The sequence below is a fragment of the Varanus komodoensis genome, unplaced genomic scaffold (genome assembly GCF_004798865.1).
Source record: "Varanus komodoensis strain SLA01 unplaced genomic scaffold, ASM479886v1 scaffold21, whole genome shotgun sequence".
In the NCBI taxonomy this organism is placed as follows: Eukaryota; Metazoa; Chordata; class Lepidosauria; order Squamata; family Varanidae; genus Varanus; species Varanus komodoensis.
The window spans coordinates 6408183-6427686 of NW_025335589.1; the positions used below are offsets into that span (position 1 = coordinate 6408183).

At 40.4% G+C, this 19504-nt stretch overlaps 1 protein-coding gene across 2 annotated transcripts in view; it reads right to left on the minus strand.

Annotated features, from left to right (window-relative positions):
• Positions 1–246: 246 nt before the first annotated feature.
• The window catches only part of SLC10A7 (solute carrier family 10 member 7), a 163888-nt gene continuing 144630 nt past the window's right edge, over positions 247–19504 (minus strand). Inside the window, exons 11-12 of one of the 2 annotated variants that reach the window (XM_044430838.1) lie at positions 9472–9617; positions 247–6342 (exon numbers count right to left, since the gene is read on the minus strand). In XM_044430838.1, coding sequence (XP_044286773.1) covers positions 6298–6342; positions 9472–9617 — 191 coding nt within the window. In that variant the 3' untranslated portion in view covers positions 247–6297. Of the gene's footprint in view, positions 7284–9471; positions 9618–19504 lie in introns of both variants that reach the window. The other variant, XM_044430837.1, reaches the window with a different exon arrangement.

Below are 19504 nucleotides of genomic sequence, written 5' to 3' on the forward strand. Positions count from 1 at the left end.
ATATTGCATTAATGTTATTATTTTCACTTGCTTCTTGTTCAAATGTTTAACAATGTGTAATGCTAGGAGGCAACTGTGCTAAACTGGATGCAGCTGTGCTAAACTCGAGAAGTTCAGAATGGGGAAAATGGGGAAAATGAACAATCTGGTGTTCTGGAGGAGCTGGGGTACCACTGGCATGCTGCTTGCAACATCAGTATACTGCAAACAGCCCAGAAGGTTTCAAATAAAGTCAGAGGTAACATCGTGTATTGTATTTTATTATAATTGATATCCTTAATATGACCAAGAAAGCAGATAACTTATTTTTATTTTTTATTTTAAAAATGTTCATATAGGCTTTAAAAAGAAACAGGAACACTTTACCCAGGGAAAAAGGACCCAAGTTATAAAAATAAATTGCAGACCTATTTGTTTGTCTCTTTCCAAACCAACACCCAATGAGCTCCTTTTACAGCAGAAGGCATGAAATGGGCATCTTAACAGTTCTTAAACACAATGTAACATTTTGGATATGAATAATTAAGTTCTCCTAAGTATGAATTTAAAAGATGCACTTCGATTTTGCTTTATGCCCCTTTCAGAACAATCCGTCCAACATTCACATATGTAAAAAGAAGAACATAATACCATTTAGGCTGTTCCAGGCTATAAACAGCCATAGCCAAAATTGCCTCTTTGGAACAGTCTCGAATACAATAAAATATCAATGAAATTGCCATGACAAATGATCATAGTTACAACCAATGCTGCTGTAGTAATCTGAGGTAGATCTGTTGGAATAGTAGCAGTGTTGTGACTGTTCAAGATCAGACATGACTCAAGTGATAGAAGAGTTGTGCATGAGTTTAATCGAATCAGAAACAATCTGCTAGGAATGTTTCCTGTGCAAGATGAAACAAAATGAACTGGATCTACATATGAGCAAAACTTGCACTCTTATATAAATCCTTTTCATTTCCCTGGGGCTGCACAAAATAATCCACAATATATTGTGACCTGTTTTGGAAGTCAAGCAGAAATCCCTTGGGGTTCATTTTCTTCCTTGACCCATGACCAGAACAATTGTGGGCTTTGGACATGTATTCTGGAAACTCAGAAAAGAATTTGTGGACACAAAAAGAAAGTACATTGTGTGCCCTTTTTCTGATTATTTGCCTTTCTTTGCATACTTTTAAACCACTGAGTCAAGAAAGATACTGAGCCACAACAGGAAAAGAAGTTGATCCACTTTGTTGAGAATTTTACTTAAGATTTCTTGGGGTTCATTTCTAAAGGCTTTCTTCTTAGAAACACTGAAGTGACACATCCACTTTATGATTATGTTTGCACATAAAATGATTGAGGCAACCTAATTAGAGGAATGCAGTAACCTTTCTACTGGCACAGTTTCAGTGATCTTAATTCCTGTTAACAAGAGACAGAATGTTGCAGGCTCATACATTTTTAGCATTTAGAACTCATGACATCATTTCATAGTCTATCAATAAACTAATGAAAAGGCAGGCTGCTTACCTGTAACTGTAGTTCTTCAAGTGGTCATCTGAACATTCAAACATGTGGGCACTGTATCTGTAGAGCACCTTACTTGGAAAATGCCTATAGCTAAGGAATTTTTGGCAGGAACTCCCCCCACTGTCTCATGCACCTTTCCCTATTGTATTTCCACCTATTCCCTCAGTTCACTGAAATTGCTAGTTGTAGCCTTGGTAGACACCAAAGCAGGGATGGTGGATGGTTCCGTAAATTAACAGACCACTCAAAGAACTTCAGTTACAGGTAAACAACTTGGTTTTCCTCTTTGTGGTCTCCATGCATCACACAAATGTGCAAGCAGCAAACTGACCTACTCGTGGCAGGTTGATGTCCCACTGCAGACCAGCAGACAAAACTGCACTGCCAAAGGAGCACTCCACCTTGACATGCACATAAAGTCTGCAACGGCTGATGAAAGTTGACATTTTTGACCAGGTGGCTGTTCTGAAGAGCTGAGAAGGGGAAATTCCTCTCTCAGGCGACACCTATAGCCTCAGCCTGGGTTAAGTGGGCTTGGACTGGAATGATCAAGGCCAGCCGACTTAATATGCTAACTTGATGGAATCGAACAACCCAGATGTAAATCTTTGCACTGACCCCGGAGGTCCATGCTGCCTGGCATCGTAACAAATAAGCAAGCGGAGAGTCTCACGAGAACACTTGTACCTTGCCCTGTAAAAAGCCAGCACCCACCAAACATCCGAAGTGTCTAGAGAAGACTCAGCTGGAGAAGCAGGAAATGGTAATCAAGCCAGAAGGACTGTGCCCTGTTTCAGAAGAAAATCAGACACAACTTCGGAAAGCAAGGTGACATCTGGATGGCATACCACTTTATCAAGATGGAATAGCAGCTGTGTCCATATATAAGGCACATTGTTTTCCCGACTGGAAAGCAGCAAAGCTACAGAGAGAGCCATTTTCTACAAATGGAGATGGAGATTTCATTTAGCAAGCTGTTCAAACAGCTTGGTGGCCAAATCTTTCAGGCTGGTTGACAAATCTCAACTCAGGACAGGGTGCCAAATTTGTTGCGTTAGATCCTGCACTCCTTCGAGAAACTTGTGGTTGAGCGGGAGAAGAAAGAGAGATCATCCACCAGAAGGAGTGAGGCTGAGACAGCTGCCAGATACATTTGCAGAGAAGGCTTCTGGTCTTTGTGAAACAGATAATAAGACCAGCAGGACTTGCGGTCAAAACTGCCAACTGTGGCAGATGCACAAGGCACTGCCTGCTCATGGATGTAAGATTTCAAAGTGGGTTTACAAACTGCATTAATTATACACCAGTGCAAGCAGAGAACTGGCACATGGGTTATTGGATCACTCAGGAGGTCATGTAAAGCATCTATGTGCCAAATTGTGCCCTGGCTGTAAGCAATCAGGCTTGGGACTGATGGATGTCAAAGGTATTCCTTTTGTTTGTTCAAGTAGCAAATGGTGGTGCTATTATCTGGAACTACTTGAATAAGAAAAAACCCAAGGCCCATTCTGAGCACCTGCAAGGCCTTTTCAACATCCAACCCCATTAGGTTCTGTTCCTGTACACATCCCTCATATTGTCAGTGTGTTGCAGTGGGCACCCCAGCCTGAGAGAGAGACACATTCATTCTAAGGACCCAAGATGTGGAAGGCTAGAGAATCTCCATGAACAAGTTTATTTTGTCCACCCATAATTCCATTTCCACATAAAGACCAAAGATATAGAGGTGAAGGCACATCAGAAAGATCAGCCTTGAGGACCCCTGCCCTCATAGAGTTGACCAGTAGCCAAATGTTGACATAAGCATAGACCTTCCCCCCGTGGACAAAAAAATGGGTTCTCGCCACCCCCATGGACTTGCTGCAGTGGCCAGACCAAAGGTCAGCACTGGAGGTAATGGTGACCCAGTGGTAATATGGAAAGAATTTAATATGTCTTTTAAATCTACCAGTATGAACCAGTCCCCACTGTGTAGTAGTGGGAATATCAATACCAATGTAACCATCCAGAATCTCTTGGGGGTGATGAAAGAGTTCACATCCTTGATAATCATGTTCTGATGGGATGTGCTCTATGGCCCCCTTCTCTACTTCTGTTTTCAGCATCCATGAAGGAACTGTGGTTCTGATGGTACTGAGGGGAGGGAGAGTGTCAAACTTGATCCTGTAACCCCTCTGGGTAGTAGAAAGGACTGAAGGATCCAATATGATGTTGATCCATCCAGGTAGAAAAAATGACAGATGAGTTCAGAAAACAGGTTTAAAGACAGAAGGCTGCAGAAGACACTGAGGAGTGTCAGAGACAGCATTTGTTATTTCAACCCCCCTTCCTTCCAGGGCTGTGCACTGACCTTTGAAGGTTGAAGATGCCAAAGCCGGCAGCAGATTCACCTCCTCACATGGACTTTTCCAAGGATAACCTGGAGCACCCGGCTTTCTTTGCATATGCTAAGCAACAGGCACGTACCTCCATTTGATCTCCTTCTCCAGGGCAAGCAAAAACAACTAACACAAACACTAAGCCACAAAGAGTGCTGGTCTAGGGGTGGGAGCAGACACGTGTGGTAAGAAGTGTGCCTTTAGGGTCGTAAGATCTCAGGCAATGGGGCCACCAGAGATCGGGAATATAAAACCAAATCAATAAAACGCAAAGAAATAGACAGAAATGATGACAGCAAAGCAAGGTAAGAGGTAGTAACACCTCAGCTGTTCGCCGCAGCTCATGGAGTAAGATTGCAGTTCTCAAGGAGGCTGGGAACAATGCTGGGACCTGATGGAGCAGATGGGTTCCTGCGTGGGACACATGCACTGCGATGGTGCTGCAGGGCTCCTGCCAGAAATTCCTCAGCTCTTCTTGCTTCCAGAAGAGTGCTCCACAAGGTTGCAGAGCTCCTATGTGCGATGTGTGGAGACCATGAAAAACTGTTTGATAGAAAATGCTGCTAACAAAAAGGACCTCAACTTGGCACCAAATAACATTATATGGGCAGGACAGTTAATCCCAATTAAGCATGGTTACACTCTGGGATAGGGAAAGTGGACTGTGTTTCAAACACTGTGTATGCTGTTAAAAACAATGCTGAAGCTGTACGCCATCCGCCAGGACCCTGTCCTTCCTTTGCAATGCCCAGGGAAGACCATCTGCAAAATCAGTGATGTCATTCCCCATACTCCACATGCCATCAAACAGACATGCATGCATTTGCCCCAGTTGTCTTCTCCACACACTTTGATGGTGCACCAGTTGCTGGAGAACTGGGGAGGGAGGGTGCAGCTGTACCCATGTCCTGCTTGTGGGCTCCCTTGGGTAGCTGACAGAATGCTAGGCCAGATGGACCCTTGGCTTGATTTCTTATGTTCATCACTGGACTGGCCAATGAATGGGGATGACCTCCTGGACAGGACACGGAACTGTTGGATTGGGCTCACATGACCCCCAAGCCGATGAGGCTTTAATGATGCGTCTGTTTCTCAGATTGTGGTCCGGCCTTATGAATAAGGTGCACTGCATACTACATTATTATATGAAAAGACTTTTCCCTGTATTTCCTCTGTATTCATGAATACCCTAGTATTTTGTTTTCCCCTTATTAAAATGTAAAGAAAATCAATACTTTTATTTGTTTTAATTTCCACCCAAGCTACATCTGATTGTCACATGGGCCAGAAGTTATCCCTCTTCATACCATTGCTCCCTAAAGGTGAATAATATATAAATATATTTGCTTTCTGAAAAAATGGTTGGTTTACCTTCCTAACTAGCATTTTGCATGCTGCTTATGCGGCTGCAAACATCACAGCTCAATCAACTCAATGAATGGCAGTAAAGTGACTGCTGCACTTTTAGCACCTGATCTGCTTCTGTCCCTGTGGTGTGCGGTGTGCTGTGGCTGGAAAAAAGGGGGGCAAAAATCCTCCACTTGGTTTGGGTTAGTGATGATGATGATATAGTCTCCTCACTTTGCCTACAGATCACAGATCTTTCCTTACTATCCTAAGCACCAGGTTTACTCTTTGAAGCAGCTCAGGGTGCATTTATGATATACAATGCCACAATATCATAAAAATGGAACTGAGAGAATTGTCTTGAGAAACCATTAGCTTTGAAGGAATGTCTAGACAACTGTGTCAACAAATGCAAATAATTTATGCTTCTCAGTTCCTTTCCAATGGATGGCCCCATGCTGAGTGTACACAAACTCAGAAGAAAAAGGCATGTCACAATACCATGAGCAGGCAGGGTTATGGAATCACATAAAAATTCAAGTTAAACTTGACTGGAACTTCAGAAATTTCTTTCCTGTACTCAGCCAGAAGAGAGTTGCCCTGTTTGTTTTAACCAGGGGTTAACATATGCATTTGTGAATGGTTAGTGCAATTCACGGAATAGCGCTCCCATGCAGTTCTCGTTAATTTCAGTAGAATCTGTGTGAGAAAAACACACGGTGGATCGTGTCCACTGATTCTGAGAATGTGCAATGATGGAAGCTCCAGTCTTTCACCGATAGAAGTATTTGCCCAGTAAGAAAAATAATTAAAAAAATCAAATGACCCTCAAATTGTGTGCAATCTCTTACAGTAACCAGACCGTTGATTTTGGAATCAATGCTTTCATCAAACATAGTTTAAGGCACTTCAGTAGGTACTTAGGTATTGTAAATATATATGTATCTATAAAAATAAAGTAAGTGCTGAAGCAACATTCACATATGCCCATCTTCTAAATTGTCTCTGTGTATGTACAAAATAGTACATATTTACATTCAATGGATCACTTCCGTTGTTATACTTTCACTGGCACCTTGGGCTGCTTTGTCAATTTCAATGCCTGAAAACATTAAATAGGAGCATCAGTGGGTTGCATTCATAAAAACACAACTAATCAACATAACATACTTATATATTTGATACGTTTATATCCAGCATTCTCTTCCAAGAACCCAAGGCAGATTACATGGTTTCCTTCCTCTCCATTTTAACCTCACTCAACTTGGTAAGGTAGGATAGGCTTGAGAATCAGTGACCTGTTTGTCTGAGTTTAATATTCCATGAAGCGTCGAGACTGCATGGGAATAAGTGAGTGCACTGCCTCCTACTCCTCTGCCACTTCCACTGTGAATCAGCTTTCCGAATGTTGGTCCCTGGGCTGTTTTGACATGTAAGCTCAGAGGCAAACAACCCAGAGATGTGCCCAAACATAGGGGTTGTTTCAGAAAGTGGAAGCAGGCGAGAGAGTGGAAGTCAGCTTGTTCAGTTGCTTTTGCTCACAAACAACCATGGGTTGTTTGATTGTGTGAAAGTCACCCAGTGAGCTTCAAGGTCATGTGGTGGGTTGAACCTGGATCTCCTCAGCCTCAGTTCAACACTCCAAATACTACCAGCAACAAGTAGCAAAGCAGTTGCTACTAAATGTTTCCCAAAGAAACACCAATCTTCTGCTCACACCTTTCTGCAGTTAGTTCCCCCCAGTCTTACTAGTTTCCTCCTCCACTGAAACAATCCTCAATTATCAGGAGCCAAAGAAGAATTTGGTTTTGTTTCAATCAATGTTTCATCACATCACTCCCTGGGCTCAATAGATGATTATTTCTTTATCTCACTTCCTCATACCTGGATATATGACACTGCCTTGTTTCTCTGCCACTAACTGACAGCATGCCCTACTCTCACGCCTGGTACTTCCAAACTGAATTCACACATCTGATATAGCATGGATGGTAAAGGCTGGCAGATTTTAGGTAGATCTGGAATCCACCTGTTGTAATTTCCCTGGGAAAAAGAAATTATGTATTATCATCTCCCATTAAGAATACTTTGGATTGGCATAACTGTTTTCCCTAGATAGAGGAAGAGAGAGTAGAACACAGGGTTCCAAAGCAGACAACGGCTTCCTGAGGGATGAGAAGGCTCCTTCTTGAAAACTTCAAAAGACAGGGGCACTGCTTTGTTCAAACACACTTTCCTTGAAGTAGACACCACTGTGATTAATCTTGTGTTGAGCATCCTCTTGTTTGTTTGATAGCTCGTGAGACCGAGTACCAGTAGGTTTTCATAACTCCTCATCTTTGGTCGCTGGGGTTTCAGGGCTAGTGCCAGTGTTGATTATGCTCTTGTATTCCAAATATAGCAAATCAAAAAGGATCATACTGTTAGTGTTGCTGACATTGCACAAGAGGAAACCAAGATTACGGTGCTTGCTAGTGTAATGGGGAAACCCAGGGTGCTAGCAAACACAACTGATCTTGTACATGCTTGGTTTCTACCTGCACAACATCAGTAGTATTAATAGTTTTGTCTGGACATAATTGGATTCTTCTCTTTGTACACAAATATTGGCTATTGATGATCAGCCATTGTTATTGTCTTACTGTGACAGAATTACTTTTGCTTTTGTTTACATGTAATAACTTTGTAAATTGCCCAGACAGCCTTTCTGGCCACTGGATGGTATAAAAATGAAATAAATAAATAAATATAAAAAGCTAGTTGTTCCTTTCAAGTTCTTTACACCTTCAAGTCAACACTGGGTATTAATGAAAAACTGTTACTTGCTCTGTGCCCCTATTAAAAGCTCCAAAGATTGTGGAATACAACTTATATTTTAATGCCAGTTGTTTGTTTTTAAAAACTATTTGGCATGAAAGATTCAACAGAAGTTAAAAACAAACTAACCAGTAAAGGAATGGATAATATTACCCATGTAAAAACTGTAATTTTTCTTTGTTAAGTTTGAGCATTAGCATGAATTGTATTTGATATTGAGAATGAAAATACAAGTATTTCAGATTCTGTTTGGATCCTCTTTACTTTGGTGTGTTGCAAATTCTATTGCACTACTTGTGAAGTAGAAACACCCTTTTTTCAAGGAACCTCTAAATATTTAAATTCTATTTCATGAAGAGATCACATCTTGGTATCATAATTAAAGCAAAGATGTCAGTGGAACTGAATACAGTGACTGGATAACAGTTTTCCACCATGAGAGAAGTGCCAAAGTGAAGCCAAGGGATTGATAGAAAATAAACATCAAGGTGAAGATGACATGTTTACTTTCAAAGCAGGGGACCATTATCCAGGCACAACATCAAAATCCATTGTAATTATTGCTCCTGAACAAAAACTACCTTCCTGATTTACAAAAATAATAATACTGTCACATAATTAGAATAATATTGTTTTTGGAAAAATAACCCAGAAGACCAGGAGAAGAACATTTGTATGGGAAAATGACAAATGATCAAAATAAGCCTGCCAGGCAGTGTAGACTGATTAATTCAGAGACCGAATTGGAGGCCTATCATGGGCACATCCAGAGAAGGCAGAATCCCCACTCGCTGAGGAGAACATAAAGCAGTCCTCATCTGGGCTTTTGAGAGCTTCCTGGGCACAAATGCATGGGTGGAAGAAATACCAGGAGGGGAAGGTTCTTGCTAGGCAGATGATCTGGCTAACAATAGCTCAGTTGCAAAGCTGTGTTTCTGAAAGTATTTCTGGTGCTGCAAACTAAGTCGCTGGATCATCAAATCACACATCTATAACTCACATTGCTTATTTCAGTCTTTTCTGGCCTCATGAAATCTAGGCTGAGGTAAAGCAGCCATTTCATTCCTCTGATTCCTTTGGCGAAGAACACTCTCTTCTGGATTTATGCCTATGTTAAGCTTTGCAGAGTAAATAAAAGGAGAAATGTGCCATGATGCTATTCACAGGCCCTATGCAGTGATGTGCTCTTTCCATGCATATGAGCGCAAGCCTGATATTCTGCTCTGACATCAGCATGGTCTTAGACCCAGTTCTGACAGTGTTAGCTGAGAAATCTCTGTAGTAATACAGTAATCAAGAGTTCTCCTAAGCCATGCTAATTCTGTTTTTGTGTACCTTCTGAATATTCCCAGTTTTAGCACTAAAGTAGAATTATCTACCTACCTACCAATCTATAATGAACATAATTTCTTACCTTTTGTCTAGAAATCATCCAAGATTTTATTGTTGGTACCAGCACACTGCCAAGAAGGATCTGAGCCGGGTGATAGATAAGTAAAGGGACTGAAATTAAAGATAGGTGCTCATAGCCTTCAAATACTATCTTCAGCATTGGTATTCCTGTAGGCAGAAACATACTTAAGTTGAATAATGTTTCGATGCATTGTCTGTGTTAAGACTAATAGGACAGCATTCTATCTTTTTAATATTCCACTGAGATTTCAAAACAGAAGAAAAAATAGAAGACTCCCCCCAAATACACGCACACACATTTCAGAAAGGCTCAAGAACAGAAGCATCTAGTAAGTAGCTGGAGAACATGAGTTCAAAATAATTTCACAGTGAGGAAAAGCGGAGACTGAGAATATCATGGAGACTCTAGGCACAAATTCACTGATTTGAAAGCTGCATTCTTTGAGGCTTAATGCAAATTGGTACCCTGCTAGAGGGCATTTGTATAGATATCGGGGTGACTTAAATCTCCCTCTTGCTTTTTTATCTGTGTGCCAAGCTGCTTATCTGCTCCCTCATTCATGGTTCTGCTTGAGGCACAGGTGACAGAATGTAGACTAAGATTTACTGGAAGATTTCTGGGTGATTTGTAGTAGATCACCAAAGATTTCTCATTCATAACTGATTTAACAGCAGCAACAAAAATGTCCTCTCTTCTAAATTAAATTAGGCTGCTGACACAGAAGAAAGCTGTGGGTGGATAGGAAACAGAAGTGGTTTTTGATGTGTGAACTAAGTGTAAGCTCAGTTCTGCTGCTGAGAACGAATTCCATTGTTCAAAAATCCTCATTTCTTTGTTCTAAAGGGGATGCCTTCCCTCTGGTCCCCTGTATGTGCTTTTGCATCTGACTGGCTCCAGTTGGAGTTAAAAAACCCAAAGTAGATCTCAAAAGTCTGAAGTATGTTCAAGGCTTGCCTTACAGCAGTGTAATATTACTGCTCTGTCTACTGTGAAAGGGTCAGTCTAGATAGAATACACACTTGTAACTTGGAATGGAAAAGGAAGGCTTCTTATTTTGTCCAGCACATTTCAGACAGCAAAAAAACAAAAAAACAAAACTGACTGAAGATCTTACCAAGTAGGAGATTGGGATTGAATAAGGTCTTGAAGACACTACCAGGGGAAATATTATTTTGGAGAACTCCCAGAACAAGGTATTTTTAAGTTAACAGGGCAGCTTCCCTGAGGCCATCACGAATTTTCTGGTACTTTGCTTCCCACTTCCCCAGGAGTAAGACCCAATGAATTAATGTAGACATGCATAAGATTACAGTGTTCGAGAAAATGTAAAAAAATTACAGTTACAGTAGACATATGTTTGCCACTAGCGAAACAAGGGGAAGAAGTTTTTTCAACTGTTTATAGTCTTCATGTTTATGCTACTTTCAGTTATCTCCATAAAACATTCTTAGCTTTCTGAGGGAGGTAATCAATTTAGATGGTTAAAAATGTTGAGAGTCTTCAATCAGTCCTTCCAATAAAATAATGCATTATGCAAATACTTTCCTGAATGATTGTTCAATGTAGTAAGAGTTGTCGTTACCCACTACAGTTGCTTAATGTTTCCTTAATTTCAGAAAGCAATTTTAACAAAATCTAAGAAGAAAAACCACTTGAAAACAAGTATCAACTGACATGCTTATAAGCAAAAATTCCAAAATGCAAAAAGGTTAAATCCTGTGCTTCCGAAATGGGGAAAAACAAAATATTGTTTTAGGAAACAAACACATTTTTCAGGCTCTTCTGCTTTTTCTGTTTTTCACCCAAGGGGGGATACTGCATTCCTTGAACAACGTTTTCATGCCAACAAGGGAAAAAGTCCTTCATAAGTCCCAGGCCACTCTCAATATTTCTGTCTGCAGCATTTGAGAGAGCAACTTCGAAAAGAAGCCGTGATTCAAGCTACAGTGACAGCAGCAGGTGCCGCTCTAACAAAAATAGTAAAGCACAGTAGATGAATTTAAATCTTTAAGATAGGTAGCAAAAAATGAAGGTGCTAAGCTAAAAGGATCTGGTTATCTTTATTTTGATCTGCGCACTCCAGTTTCTCTCATCACTTATAAGTACATAAATTCTGATGTAATGAAATGTGATAGGTACATCAACTTTAAATCTGTTCAGTATAAATTTGCACAGTATCTCAGCAGATGTAGTTTTTTTAAAAATAAAAACAAACAGCAAGTGCAGCTAGACTCTCAAGTATTGTCATAAGTTCAGAATAGGTTTATATGTTTTTACAGAATTTCAGAAAATGGTTCACATTGTTCCATTAGATTAGCTATGTATGCACTGTTTCCTGGGTGCTTTCTCATGTCACCCTAACCCCACCCTTGGAACAAGCCGTGGTGGGTTGGTTCTTAAGCAAACAAACCATGGTGAGCCCAACTGACAATCAGGCTGACTGTAGGTTGCTCCTTCCCAGGTATACCAAGTTTTCTACCTGCCATGATCATGAGCTGTCTTTGGTTCGCTGCAGCTTCCCTGTTCCCTTTCTTGTTTGTTTCCCTGGAGGTTATGTTGACTGTTGTTTTGACAGCCACTAGCAGCCCCTTTGAAGTGTCTAAGCAGTACTTTGGAGGGTCTGTCCATGGCTGTCAGAACCTTTAAAAAAAGTTTTTTTGTGAGCGCACACACATGCACAAAAAGCAGTTTAAAAAGCCTTTCTGCCAAACTTGCACAACTGTGAAACTTCATAGCTAAGTCAGCAAGTGGACCTCAAGCCTTGGCTGAGGCAGTGTCCAAGGGTGCCTGTTCCCAAGAAGCAGCAAGTATTCTGGATTGCCCCCCTGGTTGGTTTCTCTTGACAGCTTCACAAGATCATGTGTTTGGGGACTGATATCCTGCTCATGGCAATAGCCTCATCTCTCTCCCTGCAAGGTACTTCACATCTTTCTGAATGGGATATATACAGCCACATGTCCCAATTAAAAGAAAAAAAAATACACCTATTGCCCTGTTAACACACACTTTTAAAGGACTCAAAGTTTTGGCAGCTAATTATCAAAGCTGTCAAAACTTTCCCTAGAAAAAGAAGAGGGTGCCTTTTTGCACATTCTTATATATTGAACGCCACCCTCATTTATTATAAGCCGTCCCGAGACGTTTGTAGTGGACGGGTTAGAAAAGCTGTTAATAAATAAATAAATAAGCAAGCAAGCTCCTAGTACAGTGCCAGCATGCACCTCCTGGACGTTGTGGTGGTTTCAAACGGCTGCAGTTGCATAAGAGAGGTTCAAAGTACTATTTGCACAATCTGTTTCTAAAGAGTGTAACTATGATAACGATGGACAGTGCCTCCAAGGCACCACTCAAGCACTCTGAAGGGGCTTTCGGAGTCAAACCAGAACTCATGAAAACTTGCCTTTATGGTGGGAAGGATTGCCAAGGATTCTCCCTACTCACCATGGAGTTGGTCACTGAAGTGCAGACAACAATATGTTGTGGACACAATAACATCAACAAAAGTCAATAGGTTGCTGAGGGTTTTGCTGCCTGTGAACAAGCCACCTTGTGGAAATTGTTCTGCGCGTCCACAACATGACTACCTGGTATGAATAGCAACCCACAATGGGTTGCTGCGCTGTACAAACCTGGTCATTATGTATGCTGCTGTCAGCTTTTTAAGGAGAATATAGTTAAGAGTGCTTATTCAAGCCAGATTTCCAATAAAAGTAGTGTCATCTGAACAGTCAGTAGAATGCACATGTAACAAATGAAAAAGTTCTATTACACTTCAATAACTTTGCAGCAGCTGTTCATGGACTAAGGAGAAAACAAATGTGACAAAATGCAAGAACTTGCAGGTAAGTTTGGAACAATCCCCTTTCCTTTCCTCTCCTGCAGAGAGAGCCTGGAAGGAGACAGAGAAATATTATGTTCTGTAGGGACTTGAAGATGGACACCCCCAACTAGATAACATCTTCCGTGTGCTTGGGAAGGGGAAACAGAAGGGGAGTGTTCTGATCACCAATCCTGCTTGGGCACAGCTATCCAACAGCTCTTTTTGGGAGCAGGGGAGAGAGATGTCCCTTGCATTCAGGTGTGCTTCCAAACTTTCTGCAGCTACACATACTTGCTTTGGAATATACATGCTTAGGTTCACCCTAAGGGTCATACTACACTCTGTGCAAAACATTTAGGCAAGGCTTATCTTTTTTCTTCTGTTGTAGTGTAAGTGTACTTGCCCTTATCTCCTTTATCCCATTTGCTTCCCCAAATTCTCTGCTCCATTGAGGCAAATGGAGATTTTTTTCCTAAGAGAGAGAAATTTCAGGAAGCAACTGGTGGGGAAGATTTCATCCTCCCCTCCTGGAATACAGTGGTCCTGATATGAACTGGAGCCATGAGCACCTGGACTGGAATAAAATAAAAGGCAAACTTCAGCTGGGCAATTAGGATACTGTGCAGTTTGGCCTATAGTTCTCTTCATCATCTCCAATCCTATGTTTACCTAAAAGTTTACCTTGGAGTTCAGTGGCATTTACTCCTTGGCAAGTATGCTTAAAATTGCAGCTGTTGCATGCAAGAGCTGTACCATCCTTTGTCACAACAACCTGTGGAAGCTGGCCATGCAATACTCTCATTCTCTAATAAAGGCAAGAGCTAGGGAGTGCTGGAGGCCAACGTGAGCACCTGTGGTTGCACCAAGATTGGAACTCTTCTAACTTAGGTTCAGTACAATATCCACCGGGTCAATGTGACACTGGGATAAAATAGGCACCACAAAAAAATCAATCCTGAGAAATAACATACAGAAGGAACAAACAAAAGTATGAAATTATCCCTTTGGGAGCAGCCTTTGTTAACACTGGTTAAGTAACGTGCAATATTAGAGTCCTAAGTCCTTTTTGGTGATGTCAAATGCTTCTGATTTTAACACATACAGCTACAATGGGTTAAGGTGCCATGAAAACCAGCATTCTTTGCCATTGTCATTTGAAGCTATTTCTTCTGTAGGCTGCATTTGGTTAGTGCATGTAAGGGACGTGCATATCGATGCCTGGGAATTTAGGGGCAGCAGAACAGATCAGACACAGTTTAAGAAAAAAGAAAACATTGTCTAGTGTCCTGATTCTGCCTCAAGGTCTTAACTTGGACAACTCTAGAACAAAGAAGGCTACTCTTTAAAACTAGAAGTCAACTCAAGCATAAGTATCTATTGCAATGATGGCACCCACATAACCTCACACATCCTTTATGGTTTCTCTTGCCTCTTTATGTCTCTATATTTTTACATTTAAGCAATGTAAAAAATAGCACACTGCACTTCATTTCGTTAGTTGTAAAATACATATTTTTAAAAAAAACATTGCAAGAGTTTGACAATATTTTCAAGGAAGTTTAAATATGGGTCTCTTTGCATCCTGCCATCAATGCAGCCCTAGAAATGAAGCAAATAAATTTTAATGCTCCAAGGTACAGATTCTGTGTCACCATGGTTGACAGGATCCAAGCAAGCTCGAGGAGATGCCATTTGACTTTATGAAAGTGAGCACTCTTGCACGCATTTACAATTTTACAGGGACTTTAAGCTGTCATGCTGAAAAATGTTTATAAAACATTAATCAAAAATGCCTCTTTAATACAATGCATTGTCTGAAAGATGATAGAAGGCACATATTGTAAATGGATTCTTTTTTCTGACTGAAGTAATTTCTACCAAAAGCATTTCCCCATTGCTGTGCAAGAACACGGTGAGGATAGATAAAGAGCACTTTCTCAGCACATTACTACCTGATTCAAACACTTGGGAAATCACTAATGTACAGCACACCATATTTCCATGTCACACATGACACATTTGTCTAAAATTACCCAACAGGGTTTGACATCGCAGCCTATTCCATCGCCGAGCTTTCAACTGACATCTGCCAAGCAAGAAGTTCAAGTAAGAGCTTTCTTTCTCTAACAGGGAACCAAGAGTTCTCTTTTATCTTATACCCATGATAGAAAGGGTAAAACAGTAAGAACTTAAGTTTGAGTTCATTCTCCATCAGTTTTAATATGGTTATTTTATGCTCCCTGAATTTCCATGCTGTCTTCAGAGTCACATTTGTCACTTGCCATTTCCATTGCTATGATTTGAGAAACTTCTTTTTGTTGCTGCCGAAATATTGGCTATCTGTCACATATATAGCGCATTCTACAAATTATTACTAGGTGTCATTATTACTTACTCTAGAATTTAAATTTATTTTCCCTAAGCAGATGAGTATCAACAATTTATCTCAGAATAAAGTCTTATATTATTGAATCACAGTCCAAATCACACAATTATATTTTACTTAAAGATATATACTTGGCTGAATAAGAGCCTGTGATTTTTTTTTTTTTGATCCCTTCAAAATAATAACACCAGGTGTGCAGAAAAAGGAATGTAATTCACAGAAGGCAGCCTTCTAGTTACTTCCCTGCTGCCTCTTGCAATACCCCTCACTAGAAAATATGTTCACTGGACATTTATGAAAGTATAATCCAAGGCTTAAAGCAGTGAAAAGTGTCTTTTCTACATTCAGGCCTGTACCTGATTGTAATGACCCATGAAACATTTTTGAAAACTGGAAGAAAAACGAAACTCAAAATAGAAATCAGAGCACAGGGTCTTGACTATGCTGATTTGTTTTACATTCATGTGCAGCAAAGGAAAGCAAACTAGTGCTCCACAGCAAAGTGCTGCTGAGCATCTGAGCCACATGAGAGCTGGTTTGGCTGTTGAATTGGCTTAGTGACGTGCCTTTGCCCAGAGCTGTGCTGATGCTGAGCTTGTCCACTGCTACTCCATCCCCAGTATAACAGACAAATCAGTGTACGTCCTCCCGATGTCTGGGCAGACACGTCCCTGAATATGCAGCATAACCACACTGAAATGTAATAGTAGAACTTCTAGTTTCCCTGAACTGACTTGGATTGGCTTTGGACATTGCAAGAAGAACAGGAAGCTCAAACATTTGGGAGCTCTTGGTGTTATTGTTTTTAAATTGGATCTGAGGTGGAAAGTTTGTATTTGCCCTTGTGGTGAGATGCTCAATCTGTATTTGCTTTTGGAGTCTGTGCCTCAAGATGTGGGGGGAAAACAAAAGAAATTCAATTTGGAAGCTACTGACAAATGTACCTGAATGTGAAAAATTTAGAGGCTGATGATGAGGAAGGTTGGAGATGATGTCACATGTGCCAGAAGATCCAGAAAATAATCTTTTGATAATCCTAACTTAATTTCGGGTTATTTAACCAACTCAGGAATTGGCCATATATTGCAAACTGAGTTTATATAGTTCCAGATAATAATTGTCTTGATTAAAAATATTGAACAAGTCTTCTGGCACCTTTTGAGGTTTAGCAAATTTATTTTGGATCTGTGGGCATTACAACTCATTTCATCAGAGACAACAAAGAGTCCAGAACCTTGTGAAAACTTATGCCACAATAAATTTGCTAAGCTTTAAAGTATACAGGGATTTGCTGCAAGAGACTAAGATGGCTACCTGTTTTTGTCATGTACATTATCCTTGACACCTTGTTACATTTGCTGTAGAGTCAGGCAGATGTGGCTATAAGCTATAACCAGGGGGATATAAGAGGCAAAATGTGCTCCCTCATCAAAAGCCTCTGGCAAATCATTGAGCAGGGGAGCTCTTCATACAGCTGCCTAACATCACAATTGAAGTAACTGTCACTGCACATCTAGCTGATACCTATTCAATCCCTTGTGCTGCTCTCATGATGACGATGGCTACACTAGAGCAGCAGAGAAGCACCCGTGGTGCCAGAGTCCAGTCGTGCCTGTTACAGGCTCGAATGCCTATCTCTGAAAATATTTTCAAACAAATGATTTGTATATGCTGCTGGCATTTGAGCCCGCTCTGACTTATGACTGCTCCCAGTGATGGGTTGACAAAGTGTTTCACAAGAGATAAGGAAGAGTCAAATTCTGTCGGAATCTGCAAATGCTGGCATTTCAAGAGACAGTATTCATAATCTAAAATAAATAAATACATAAATACTCTTAATATAGTTAGGAAGCAACATGGCAAACTCCTTTAAGAGTATTTCCATCAATACTTACTAGTAGAATAACAAACAAGGGAATGCATCAAACCTCATCAATAGTCCTATAACTATTAATGAGAGTGTTTGTCCTCTCTTGATGCCTGTAAGGTATGCCATATACAATTACGTTTGATCAGAATTATTATTTGGGAGGAATCAGAGGGAACAAAGATTATTTGGGCTACAAGCTGCTAGATGGAACTCTGCCAAATGAGCTTCGCTTTTGGTAACCAAGTAGTCTAAGATAAATATTTCCTCAGTGCATCTGATTGCAAAGGTCAATATAGAATGTTTCCAAAAACATTTGCTCACTGCTCCTGAATATGTCTAGATATGCCATGGTATACAAATCTTGCAAACTAATAAATACATTTGGAATCTATAACAATAAATGCAGTTGTCTATTTGTTAGTGCCATGGCTATGACACCCAGATACCTTTAACCTGATAGACATACTAAGGGGACCAGAAGCCACTTGCAGTTATATGGCTTTTAAAACAAATTAATTTTAATCAATATCAACCTGTTTGAGTTTGAAACTATCTTCAGATATTAGGCGAGGGGCTTTCTGAACTAAGCATACAGCTTTGCAGTTGATTAGGGAGGTATGAGAATTCAATTGGAAGATGAATGGATTATTCTGGTTTATTCTCGTGGATTTTGTTCTGCTCCCCTTTTGTTCTGGAGTCAGTAGCATACAGAGCATTTGGCAAAGCAAGATTACTTACAGCCATTTCATGAATGATGATGAAGGGCAAAGGTAAAATAATAGTAAGGCAAAGGAAGAAGCCATTTGGGTAATTCAAAAACAACAAAAAAGAAAATTAATAAAATGCATGCAATAAAAGCAGCACAAACTCTCCCTCTTGCCTTTATGTTTGAGCAAACTTCTACTTCACTTGCTTTGCAGGCTCTAAAACTGCACAAATTTACTGGCTATACAGGAGAACTTTGCACAACAGCTGTAACTGCTCTGAGAAGGAACTGCAGAGAGAGAGGGAGAGAGGGAGAGAGAAGGCGACATAACTTCCCTTTTTGAATTTGCTGGAGACTTGGCCAAATTTTGGAAGGGAAGAAAGCACTGACAAGTGTAAGCACTATGTTGTGAGCTGCCCAGAGAGCCTATGTCTAATGAGGCAACATAGCAGTCCAATCAATCAATCAATCAATCAGCCCAGCATTTAAGAGCAAAAGGATTACACTGTCAAGTAGGAGATAATGTCCTGATCCCTCTTTGGTTCACTCTGTTTCCCTTTTTTTGACACTTCTAAATTGCAAAAACAGGCCCCTTCTTTAACTTACTGTTATTCTCCCTCTCCTCCCACATCCTTTGCCATCAGGTTTGAATTTATTTACATGCAGTGTTATCTTATCTGATAAATGAAATATTGAAGGATATTGACAACAGTACACATATCAGACAGCAGAATCTGTGCTGTTGCAAACTTATGAAACTATGGGGGGAATTATAAATAAAACAATAACAATGGCCCTGTTTGTGCAAATTTCAAGACCCCCCCATGCAATTAGCATTTATGCAAGTAGGGAGACTTGAAAAAAAAATGCAAAGGAACATTTCTAGAATCAGAAGGAAAAAACTGCATCACCTGCTTCTCACCAGAGCAAAAACACTGAGGAATCCCCTTGGGCTCAAACAACATGAAATTCCTAGTGAGTTGCACATTACTGTCCTTAGCACAGTTTGAAGCGTGTTTAGTTTAAAATAGTTGCACCCCTTGATGACTTTAAGCCAATAAAGTGGCATATAAATGCAACAAGTACAAAAATAAATCTTAAATAAAATCAGTCTCCTTCTGTGAGGCAGCCCCCTTAGGGGAATGGCAGATTTTTCCTTCAAGGGTGTATACCATGGCAGGGGCTATAACTAGGAGTGCTACTGCATGGCTTCATTAAGAAGGTAGGAAGAAGATGTCCAACTTTGATAGT